We start from the raw sequence: 13,023 nt of genomic DNA, 5'->3' as shown, positions 1-13,023 counted from the left end.
ATATATATATCCTGAAAATATGCAAACAAAACTGTGTTTAGATAATTGATACTTCAAACTTGCATAAATAAATATTAAGGAATATAACATAACTTGGCTTCTGAGAGCTTCAAAATGTAATGAATAAAATGCTAAAGTTGTTGATAAACAAGCAATTATTTTAATAATTAAATATGGTCATTTTAAATGAATTATCATGATAATTTAAAATTAATTATTTCAAATATGTTTATTTGTATGTATAATTCTATGGCTGGATGTAATAAGGAGTCAGAAAAAAATACAAATAAAAATACAATTAATTTTGATGTTTTTAGCAAAATATAGTACAAATTGATTTAGTTTTTTTTTTTTCTTAATTAATAAATGTATTTATTTTTAGGTAAGATAAACATAATTATACAATTTATCTCTCATCTGGATGATTTCTTTCTTATTCACCATTTGATTGGCAGCAGTTAACGGGTTATGTTTAAAAGCTCATACCAGCATTCTTCCCTGCTTGGCACTCAGCATCAAGGCTTGGAATTGGGGGTTAAATCACCAAAAATGATTCCCGGGCGCGGCGCCGCTGCTGCCCACTGCTCCCCTCTCCTCCCAGGGGGTGAACAAGGGGATGGGTCAAATGCAGAGGACACATTTCATTACACCTAGTGTGTGTGTGACAATCATTGGTACTTTAACTTAACTTTAACTTTACACATACAAACTATAGCACACAAAAAAGCACATTTAATAAAAAAAACGTTATTATGGTCTTACCTTTACTTAGAAATTAAGTCCACAACTAAAGCCCTCACTTCAACTTTCCACGTGCAAGATTGAATCTATTTAAAAAAGTGTAACTGAGGGTTTATAAATGTCACCTATACTGTATGAAACTACAAAATAACAAACACGGAGGCTCCAGTTTACACGAGGACCACTTTACTTACCTTCTTTCAAAAACTTCCGCTCCACTCCAACGTGTCAAAATTCCGCTCTTAGCGCCTTCAAAATAAGAGCTCGAGGCATATACTGTATAACAGCGCATAACAGGAACTTGACATCACAAAGAGGACAGCCCATAAAAATAGGTTACAAAAGTTATTTAATAAGAAGCCAAAAAGTGCAAAAACAATAATGTTGGTGTTGGAGGAGTTGTGAATTAGGTACACCTGCAGTCTGCAGGTGTACCTAATGTTGTGGCCCTGCAGTCATTCACAACTCCTCCAACACCAACATTATTGTTTTTGCACTTTTTGGCTTCTTATGAAATAACTTTTTTAAATAGATCCAATCTTGCACGTGGAAAGTTTAAGTGTGGGCTTTAGTTGATACAACACTCCCGTCAGGGGTTGCCGTGGCGGGGGTGCAGGAGGCGAGCCTCAGCCAGTTCGTCTTTTGCAGCCGTTTTATGATCGCTCAGCACAAGAAATACGTTACACACATACAGTTGTTGACAAAATACACTGTACATTATATACCTCAGCTAACTAAACTATGGAAATGTATAATATAATTCATATAGCAATACGGTCTCACTGCACAGCAGGCCAGCAGTTAGCCGAGTTCGTCCATGTTGAGGCACTGAGTGACGTGCCTCAACTGGCTGCTGTTCACCGCACCGTCTCTTCTCAGTATTTGAACGGCAAATGTGAAAATTCAGCGATTTTGAATACAAATAATCTAAAACTGGTGAAGTTAAATGGAAAATAACTTTATAGTATAATCACTGGATACATATAACAATTTAATGTATATTTTTTTCTTTTTAAATTTTTTTTCTTTCCATGATGGCAGGTGAGGCCCCGCCTCACCTGCCTCTAGTGACTGCACGTCACTGAGCTGGAGGGGGCGTGGCCTCCATCTCCGGCTGAAAATCGGGAGAATATTTGTCCCGGGAGGTTTTCGGGAGAGGCGTTGCATTTCGGGAGTCTCCCGGAAAATTCGGGAGGGGTTGGCAAGTATGGCGTATCTTGACTGTGTTGACACTTTGAAGAAACATTTGAAAACTTCTCCTTTTAGTTAATGCACCTTTTAACTAATCACCTTGTTATGATGTTGCCCCTTTTCATTGAATAGTTGTTTCACTTCACCTACGTTTTGTGATGTACTTACTTACTAAGCATGCTACTGTGGTTACCGTATTTTTCGGAGTATAAGTCGCACCGGCCGAAAATGCATAATAAAGAAGGGAAAAAACATATATAAGTCGCACTGGAGTATAAGTCGCACCCCCGGCCAAACTATGAAAAAAACTGCGATTTATAGACCGAAAAATACGGTAATTATATCACGTATAATTATCCTATAGGATTGGAAGTAGCATGTGTTTGTATTTGGCCATATCATCTTTTAAAAGTATTCTTCTACTAAGGTCAAAGTGCAAAGGTACATCAAAGTGTCCACAGGAGATTGGGAATCCAGGATGAAGATTAAGGACATTAGCAACACCTGGTAGAAGGTCCACAGATAGAGGAAGAGGATAGAGTTTCGGAGGTCACCCGATTTAAACTAATCATAAGAATAATGACAAGGAAAGATAGAAATGACTGACCTACTCAGTGGCCTAGTGGTTAGAGTGTCCGCCCTGAGATCGGTAGGTCGGGTCATACCAAAGACTACAAAAATGGGAGCCATTACCTCCCTGCTTGGCACTCAGCATCAAGGGTTGGAATTGGGGGTTAAATCACCAAAAATTATTCCCGGGCGCGGCCACCGCTACTGCCCACTGCTCCCCTCACGTCCCAGGGGGTGATCAAGGGGATGGGTCAAATTTCACCACACCTAGTGTGTGTGTGTGATAGAGATGCGCGGTTTGCGGACACAACCGCGGAGTCCGCGGATTATCCGCGGGTCGGGCGGTTGAAATAAAAAAAAAATTAGATTTTATCCGCGGGTCGGGTCGGGCGGTTGAAATAAAAAAAAAATAGATTTTATCCGCGGGTCGGGTCGGGCGGTTGAAATTAAAAAAAAATTAGATTTTAAATAGATTCAGGCGGGTGGCAGTTAAACCAATTCGGAAATATATATACATAGTTAAATGTTGTTACCCACATACGAAAAACGAGCAGGCACCTGCTGCATATGCCACAACAGAAGAAGAAGAAAAAAAAGAGATGGCAACGCCGGCAGCAAACGTGGTTCGCGACAAACTAAAAAAGGGAATACTAAAGACCAGGGGAAAAAAAGGCGTGGACTCGTTTTTATGAGGTTGTAAATCAGGATGAGAGTAATGCTGGCTACGTGATTTGCAAGAGCTGCGACGCTGTTTATGTCTACGACAGTCACAAAACCAGGACATCTAACATGGTGCATCACATTTGTGCAAAAACCCCGAACCTCCACAAACACCCTGAGCATGAGCAGTTTCGTCCGCCGTGATCCCAGAAGAGTGCCACAGGATGTTAAAACAAGATAGAACGCAGCCGCCTGCAGCAGTTTGAGTGGCGTGAGTGCGCTTGGAGGCGCGCTCGGCGCGGCTCCCAGATGATTGCGCACTGGGCCGTGACAACGTGGCACGCATTGAATGTCTCTGCTGCATTGGATCAGTCTCCTTTCTTTAACAGGCAAAAGCTTTATAACCTCACTAATGCCTTGCATCGTCTATATTAGATATATAACAACGGGCGGGTGCGGTTTTGATTAAATGTTAGTTCGGGTGGATGGCGGATGGTTGACGACTTTTGTGATGCGGTTGCGGATGAAATAATTGCCTATCCGCGCATCTCTAGTGTGTGACAATCATTGGTACTTTAACTTTAACTAATGGTACTTAAACACACTTCTTCTCCTAGAGCTGCAGTTCTAGTCTGAGGCTCGCTGAAACAAATCAAGCTTTTTGTTCGACGATTCCTCCCGGCGTCTCCCGGGCTCGTCGCCGATCAAACGCGCAAAACGCTACCCAAGACGTCTACGAGTTAGTCACGTGACCAAAACAAACTTCCAAGACAGGAAAAGTGTCGCTGACCAGACGTCTGAGTTCACGCTTCCGTTTATTTTCTTCCTCTCAAAGAAGCCACTTTTTTTTCCACCAGGCCGCACTTTCCATCACTCAGACTGAGGTGGACTTGTCTGCGCCGTCGCACTCTTTCACCTTTCCCCACACAGCAACACCCGCATTAAACACTAGCAGTCAGGATGTGATTATGATATGTAAATCGTACCGAAAAATCACATTTAGATGCTCCTAACGACAAAAAACGGCAGCTTCCCAAAAACTCCATGAGAAGCGTCAATCAACAAATAGGATTTATTTTCATGTGTTGTCATTATTTCTGAATTCTCACCCAAAAAAAAACCTCAGGATGACAAAACATGTCAGCTTCCTAAAAACTGCAGCAAAAACATTAAAAAAAAAATGTATTCCATTTCTAAATGTCTTTTAAAACTACTTAAGCCTGAATTTCAAATATAAAATTAAATCAGTACATTTTTGCCATTTTAATGCTCCATCTCAGAGGTGTCGTAGTGGTTTTCACTGAGGGCCACATGGCAGTTATGTTTTTAACAGTGAATACTTTTCATTATCCTGAGGGAACTCTCCTGGAGGAATCAATAAAGTACTATCTATCTATCTACTATTATTACATCATTTAAAAAAAAAAGCATTTTATTAGTAGATTTTTTTAAACTAAAATGTAAAAAAATATATATGGTAAGTTGCAACAATTTCACCTCAAAATGTAGTGTATATTACTGTAAATGTACTGCTGTTTTTATGGTAAAAAAAAAAAAAAAAAGGCAGCTCAGTTGCCTGAATTTTACTGTAAATAAAAAAAACAGTAAAATGTTGGCACCTGAGCTGCCAGTTTGTTTGTTTATTTAATTGTTTTACCATAAAAACATCAGTACTGTTTTTCCATTTACAGTAATATACCATACTTGCCAACCTTGAGACCTCCGATTTCGGGAGGTGGGGGGCGTGGTTAAGATATATGTATATATATATATATATATATATATATATAAGAAATACTTGACTTTCAGTGAATTCTAGCTATATATATATATATATATATATATATATATATATATATTTTATTACACATATATATTATATATATATATATATATATATATATATGTATACATATATATATATGTATACATATATATATATAAATAAATAAAAGAAATACTTGAATTTCAGTGTTCATTTATTTACACATTTACACACACATAACACTCATCTACTCATTGTTGAGTTAAGGGTTGAATTGTCCATCCTTGTTCTATTCTCTGTCACTATTTCAGAACACACACATTATACAAATATACATTATAAAATCAATAAGAAAACGGGAGCTCTAATTTGGGAGTCTGAATTAGGATCAGAAGTTCCTATACAAACATTGCGCACTCACGTCGCCTTTTTGTATTGATTACTGCAGCCGTGCACTGGATTCATTCACAAATACAAACTACAACTCACAAACACTTTAGAGTTAGGCTCCACCACCAGAATGTGTACTTAAACTTATAAAGATCACATGGATATTATTCAGTGAGTTGATTCACCAAAACTAACCTGTTATACAGGAGGAAAAAGCACACAGGACGTTTCAATTGTTCACAGACTGGTCGCGCTCATCAGAATGACAAGACACTTCCGGTCTGCAGGTGATAGCATTCAATTGGGAAGAAACGCCCTACTGCCCCCTACTGACCAATGTGAATACTGATAAATCTGTAATGACAGCTCCAAAAAAGAATTCAAACCACAAAATAAAATAGATAAATCAACACAAAAAATTTTCCGGAGAGGCGCTGAATTTCGGGAGTCTCCCGGAAAATCCGGGAGGGTTGGCAAGTATGAATATACACTACATTTTGAGGTGAAATTATTGCTAAATTACCATATTTTTATTTTTACATTTTAGTTAAAAAAAAAATCTACTAATAAAATGTATTTTAAAAAAATGGTGTAGTAATAGTAGATAGATAGATAGTACTTTATTGATTCCTCCAGGAGAGTTCCCTCAGGAAAATGCAAAGTATTCACTGTTAGAAGCGGCCCACAATTTTTTTTAACGGGGAAAAAAAAAGGGTTACAAACTAAACGTACTCTGACATAAATCTGTGAGGAGAAAATAGTCAAATGTGTGAATAGTCGCTGCATGCTTTGAATGGGGAGAAAAGTGGAAACATTTCACATTTGAAATGTTAACATAAAGGATTCCATTAGTTTATGTTAGGATAAACATCAAGTCCAAAATATAATTTTTTCCTGGTTTTCAACTTAACATTTTTGGTCAAAAGGAACAAATGTGTCACTTTTTGAGTAGCATTTTGGGCTCATATAAGAACGACCAGAGAATTAAGAAAAAAATAATAAATTCAAAATAAAAAATGACAATAATTACAAAAAAAACCAACATAATATATTGTCTGGCATGTCTTAAAAAAAATGTAATAATTAAAAAAACTTGTACAAAATGTGAGTATAGTTGTTTATTAAGGTTATTTTTATTAGATTGGTTCAATGAGGTTGTCACATTTTATGTATTGTATTACGACGATCGAGGCGACCCAAAAAATAATATATTTTACATTATTATTATTAAATAATATATTTTATTATATTATTATATACTAATTATTATATTTTAATAATTAGTAATGTAATGGTAATATATTTTTGACAAAGTGACATCGCCAGCTAGTGGCCTGGCATGCACATTACACAGTTTGTGCAGCTCCTTAGCAAGACAAATTAAAAAAGAGATTACACTGTACATCTATACATCTATCTATAAACATATATACATACGTTAACACATATATATTTATAATTATATATACATACATAAACACATGTATATATACATCTATACACCTATATATGTATATATATATATATACACATCCATACACATATATGTATGTGTATATGTACGTACATACATACATGTATGTATATATGTGTATATATACATCTATGTATGTATATATAAATGTATAAATATACATCTATACACATATATATGTATATATATATATATATATACACATCCATACACACATATAAGTATGTATACATCTATATACATATATGTATGTATATATAACACATCTATACACATATATGTAGGTATATATACATCTATATGTATGTATAAATGTACATCTATACACATATATGTATGTATATATATATACACACACACAACTAAACACATATGTATGTGTGTATGTATATATATACACATCTATACACACATATATATACATCGATACACATGTATGCATGTATATATACATCTATACACATATATATGTATGTATGTATATATATGCACATCTATAAACATATATATGCATGAATATACTGTATTTATATATATATACATCCATTCACATATATATGTATGTATATATACATCTATACACATATATATGTATATATATATATACACACACATATATGTACGTATAGATGTATATATATATATATTTATACATCTATACACCTATATATGTATATATATACATATATATACACATCCATACACATATATGTATGTGTATATGTACATACATACATACATACATGTATGTATATATATACATCTATGTATATATATATACACATCTATACACACATATATGTATGTATACATCTATGTATGTATATATAAACACATCTATACACATATATGTAGGTATATATACATCTATATGTATGTATAAATGTACATCTATACACATATGTATGTATATATATACACACAACTAAACACATATGTATGTGTGTATGTATATATATACATCTATACACATATATATGTATATATATATACATCTATACACATGTATGCATGTATATATACATCTATACACATATATATGTATGTATATATATACACATCTATAAACATATATATGCATGAATATACTGTATTTATATATATACATCCATACACATATATATGTATGTATATTTACACATCTATACACATATATATGTATATATATATATATACACACATATATGTATGTATAGATGTGTATATATATATATATATATATTTATACACGTATATCCATCAATCCATTTTCTACAGCTTGTCCTATACACATATATGTATGTATATCTGTATATATATATATATATATATACACAACTATACACATGTATATGTATGTATATCTGTATATATATACAGATCTATACACATATATGTATGTATGTATATATATATTTATCTATACATACATATATGTATGTATATCTGTATATATATACATCTATACACAAAATTATGTATGTATATCTGTATATATGTACACATCTATACACACATATGCATGTATATATACATCTATACACATATATGTATGTATATATACATCTATACACATATATGTATGTATATATACATCTCTACACACATAAATATGTATATATACATCTCTACACATATATGTATGTATATACATCTACAGTACATATATATTTGTATGTTTTAATACAAAAAGTTTGTGTAGCTGCAAAAGTTTCTTGCTTTGACAACCAAATACCTCCTTGCTTCCTTAGCGAGATAACGTGTCAAAGTTATGAAATGGAGGTGGAAAGCTGGACGAGCGAGCTCGCCACTTTTCCACTGAGAGCACTCGGAATTCTTTTCGCCGACATGTGAGGATCGATCAGAAGGGCGTTACATAAGCTCTTTGCAGCGGGATGTATGGACTTTCCGTGTTGACGGAACGTCTGACCTCATTCGCTTTGGAACAACACAAAGGCACAAAAAAAAAAAGGAGGAAAATGTTCTGAGAGGAACTTTAAGTTGTGGCAGGAAGGAAATCAAATTCCTACTTGGAGTGCCGCGACAATTGCTTTTGAAACATGTCATCACGCTATTGTTCCCACATTTTCCTTTTCACCTTTTCTTTGTTTTAAGTTGGACAACTGAACATTCTCAAAAGAAGTGTAAACATTGTCATGTGCATGCCAGGCCACTAGTTGGCGATGTCACTTACATTACACACACGCTTTTTTACTCCACTTCCTTTTTCCAGCATGTTTCAGGTTTACACTCAACAAAACTTCCCTGCAAAAAAATCTACGGTGAGTAAAATGAGTGGGAGGTCTGTCGGTAAGAATCGAGAATAGTGGGAGTTCTGTCCGTAAAAATCAAGAAGAGTGGGAGGTCTGTCCGTAAGAATCAAGAAGAGTGGGAGGTCTGTCGGTAAGAATCGAGAAGAGTTGGAGGTCTGTCCGTGAGAATCAAGAAGAGTTGGAGGTCTGTCGGTAAGAATCGAGAAGAGTGGGAGGTCTGTCGGTAAGAATCAAGAAGAGTGGGAGGTCTGTCGGTAAGAATCGAGAATAGTGGGAGTTTTGTCCGTAAAAATCAAGAAGAGTGGGAGGTCTGTCCGTAAGAATCAAGAAGAGTGGGAGGTCTGTCGGTAAGAATCGAGAAGAGTTGGAGGTCTGTCCGTGAGAATCAAGAAGAGTTGGAGGTCTGTCCGTAAGAATCGAGACGAGTGGGAGGTCTGTCGGTAAGAATCGAGAAGAGTTGGAGGTCTGTCCGTAAGAATCAAGAAGCGTGTGAGGTCTGTCGTTCAGAATGAAGAAGAGTGGGAGGTCTGTCGGTAAGAATCGAGAAGAGTGGGAGGTCTGTCCGTAATAATCAAGAAGAGTGGGAGGTCTGTCCGTAAGAATCGAGAAGAGTTGGAGGTCTGTCCGTAAGAATCAAGAACAGTTGGAGGTCTGTCCGTAAGAATCGAGAAAAGTTGGAGGTCTGTCGATAAGAATCGAGGAGAGTGGGAGGTCTGTCGGTAACAATCAAGAAGAGTGGGAGGTCTGTCCGTAAGAATCGAGAAGAGTGGGAGGTCTGTCGGTAAGAATCGACAAGGGTTGGAGGTCTGTCCGTAAGAATCAAGAAGAGTGGGAGGTCTGTCGGTAAGAATCGAGAAGAGTGGGAAGTCTGTTGGTCAGAATCAAGAAGAGTGGGAGGTCTGTCCGTAAGAATCAAGAAAAGTTGGAGGTCTGTCCGTAAGAATCGAGAAGAGTGGGAGGTCTGTCTGTAAGAATCAAGAAGCGTGGGAGGTCTGTCGGTAGGAATCGAGAAGAGTGGGAGGTCTGTCTGTAAGAATCAAGAAGAGTGGGAGGTCTGTCGGTCAGAATTGGGAAGAGTGGGAGGTCTGTCGGTAAGGATCAAGAAAAGTGGGAGGTCTGTCCGTAAAAATCAAGAAGAATGGGAGGTCTGTCGGTCAGAATCGAGTAGAGTGGGAGGTCTGTCGGTCAGAATCGAGAAGAGTGGGAGGTCTGTCGGTCAGAATCGAGTAGAGTGGGAGGTCTGTCGGTCAGAATCGAGAAGAGTGGGAGGTCTGTCGGTCAGAATCGAGAAGAGTGGGAGGTCTATCAGTAAGAATCAAGAAGAGTGAAAGGTCTGTCGATAAAAATCGAAAAGAGTTGGTGGTCTGTCCGTAAGAATCGAGAAAAGTGGGAGGTCTGTCGGTAAGAATCAAGAAGAGTGGGAGGTCTGTCCGTAAGAATCAAGAAAAGTTGGAGGTCTGTCGGTAAGAATCAAGAAGAGTGGGAGGTCTGTCGGTCAGAATCAAGAAGAGTTGGAGGTCTGTCGGTCAGAATCAAGAAGAGTGGGAGGTCTGTCGGCAAGAATCAAGAAAAGTGGGAGGTCAGTCGGTAGGAATCGAGAAGAGTTGGAGGTCTGTCTGTAAGAATCAAGAAGAGTGGGAGGTCTGTCCGTAAGAACCGAGAATAGTGGGAGGTCTGTCCGTAAGAATCGAGAAGAGTGGGAGGTCTGTCCTTAGAATCAAGAAGAGTGGGAGGTCTGTCTATAAGAATCAAGAAGAGTGGGAGGTCTGTCCGTAAAAATCGAGAAAAGTTGGAGGTCTGTCGGTCAGAATCGGGAAGAGTGGGAGGTCTGTCGGTAAGAATCAAGAAAAGTTGGAGGTCTGTCGGTAAGAATCAAGAAGTGTGGGAGGTCTGTCGGTCAGAATCAAGAAAAGTGGGAGGTCTGTCGGTCAGAATCAAGAAGAGTGGGAGGTCTGTCGGCAAGAATCAAGAAGAGTGGGAGGTCAGTCGGTAGGAATCGAGAAGAGTTGGAGGTCTGTCCGTAAGAATCGAGAAGAGTGGGAGGTCTGTCCTTAGAATCGAGAAGAGTGGGAGGTCTGTCTGTAAGAATCAAGAAGAGTTGTTTATGCAAGGTTTTCCAAGTAAAATAGTAGTTTAACAATTTTGCACATATACTCTTTCTTTTACTGCATCAAAAAGCGACATCTGTGTGTAAAGGATATCACTACATGTGCTCAGGAACACTTCAGAAAACCACTGTCCGTAGCTACAGTTGGTCACTACATCTGTAAGCGCAAGTTAAAACTGTACTATGCAAAGCGAAAACCATATTATCAACAACACCCGGAGACGCAGCCGACTTTGCTGGGCCCGAGCTGTTTAGAGCAACAAAAAGAGACAAAAAAACCCATAACAAATCATGAGATTTATTATTCATATTCGAAACATTAAACATCCCTTTTTTTTTGTTCTGCTTTCCAAACAATAAAAAAAAAAAAAGGTTAATACGGTTAAAAAATATATTTACAATCATGCTTTTCACATCCATATTAAATAGTTGAATTATAATAACCACACAGAAGTCGTCAAACACCGGGAATTATTTTAGTAGGATTAAGGGAATAAACATATTGACATTATTCACATTCTATTCACATCGTGATTACCTTTTCCTTTTCTTTTTTTTGTTATGGCTTGAGGTCACGACCACATAGGAGATGGCGAGGGGCCCACTGAGTACTCCTCTGGGGGCGAGGACCCATTTAGCTCAGGACGCCCGCTGCCTGACGCATAAACCGGCTTTTTTTTTTTTTACTAGCGTATAATTCTGCAGGCTCCTTTTAGCAGTGGAGTGTGACTCAGTGCAGTGGTCAAAGTCAAAGGTTAGATCCTTTCTTTCTTGATTATGTGCATTCATCAATTAGCAAGCGCTGTTGTTTATTGATTAGGCAATATAGAAATGTCTAAACGGCGCCCCCTAGGAGGTGAGCTTGGAGTAGCTAGGCGGGGAGAAGCGCCTGCGCAGGTACTTGAGGATGTAGAGCGGCAGGCAGCTGACCAGCGTGATGGACGTCACCTTCCACAGGAACGACGGCGTGGTGATGAAGTAGACGTCTGACGAAAGATGACAAAGGGCAAGGACAAATATGACATGAAGCAAGACTCCAAAAGTGACATCATCGGTGTAGCACGGTAGACCTCGGTTTTGCTTTTTCTTTGGCTTTTCCTCACTTACACAGTTAAAATGTCAAGAAGTATGTTACCATAGTTTTATTGCATTTTAGTAGTATTTAGTTGTTTTTGTTGTTCACAATGTTTACTTTGTGTTTTTACACAGTTAAAATGTCAAGAAGTATGACATCATTCCTTCAGCGATTTTTTCCCACTTCTTTAAATCTTACTAATAGTAGTTTTACTGCATTTTAGTTCTTCACAATGTTTACTTTGTGTTTTTACACAGTTAAAATGTCAAGAAGTATGACATCAATTCTCCTTCAGCAATCTTTTCACTTCTTTAAACGTTACTAATAGTGGTTTTACTGCATTTTAGTTGTATTTAGTTGTTCACAATGTTTACTTCAACATCAAGAAGTATGACATCAATTCTCCTTCAGCGATCTTTTCACTTCTTTGAACGCTACTAATAGTAGTTTTACTGCATTGTAGCTGCATTTAGTAGTTTTTTTAGTTCACCAAGTTTACTTTTTGTTTTTACACAGTTAAAATGTAAAGAAGTATGACATCAATTCTCCTTCAGCAATCTTTTCACTTCTTTAAACGCTACTAGCAGTAGTTTTATTACATTTTAGTTGTATTTAGTTGTTTTTGTTGTTCACAATGTTTACTTTGTGTTTTTACACAGTTAAAATATAAAAATGTATGAAATCAATTCTCCTTCAGCGATTTTTTCCCACTTTTTTTAAACGTTACTAATAGTAGTTTTATTGCATTTTAGAAGTATTTAGTTGTTCACAATGTTTACTTTGTGTTTTTACACAGTT

General features: G+C 36.9%; 1 protein-coding gene across 2 annotated transcripts in view; it reads right to left on the bottom strand.

The window, feature by feature from the left end:
• Nucleotides 1–11,443: 11,443 nt before the first annotated feature.
• atp9a (ATPase phospholipid transporting 9A) overlaps nucleotides 11,444–13,023 on the bottom strand; it is a 217,676-nt gene continuing 216,096 nt past the window's right edge. The window contains exon 28 of one of the 2 annotated variants that reach the window (XM_061925336.1): nucleotides 11,444–12,136. In XM_061925336.1, coding sequence (XP_061781320.1) covers nucleotides 12,000–12,136 — 137 coding nt within the window. In that variant the 3' untranslated portion in view covers nucleotides 11,444–11,999. The remainder of the gene's footprint in view (nucleotides 12,137–13,023) is intronic. The other variant, XM_061925343.1, reaches the window with a different exon arrangement.

The sequence above is a fragment of the Nerophis lumbriciformis genome, linkage group LG01 (genome assembly GCF_033978685.3).
Source record: "Nerophis lumbriciformis linkage group LG01, RoL_Nlum_v2.1, whole genome shotgun sequence".
Taxonomy (NCBI): domain Eukaryota; kingdom Metazoa; phylum Chordata; class Actinopteri; order Syngnathiformes; family Syngnathidae; genus Nerophis; species Nerophis lumbriciformis.
The sequence above is the reverse complement of the archived record's forward strand: the minus strand, read 5'-3'. Positions and strand labels throughout refer to the sequence as shown.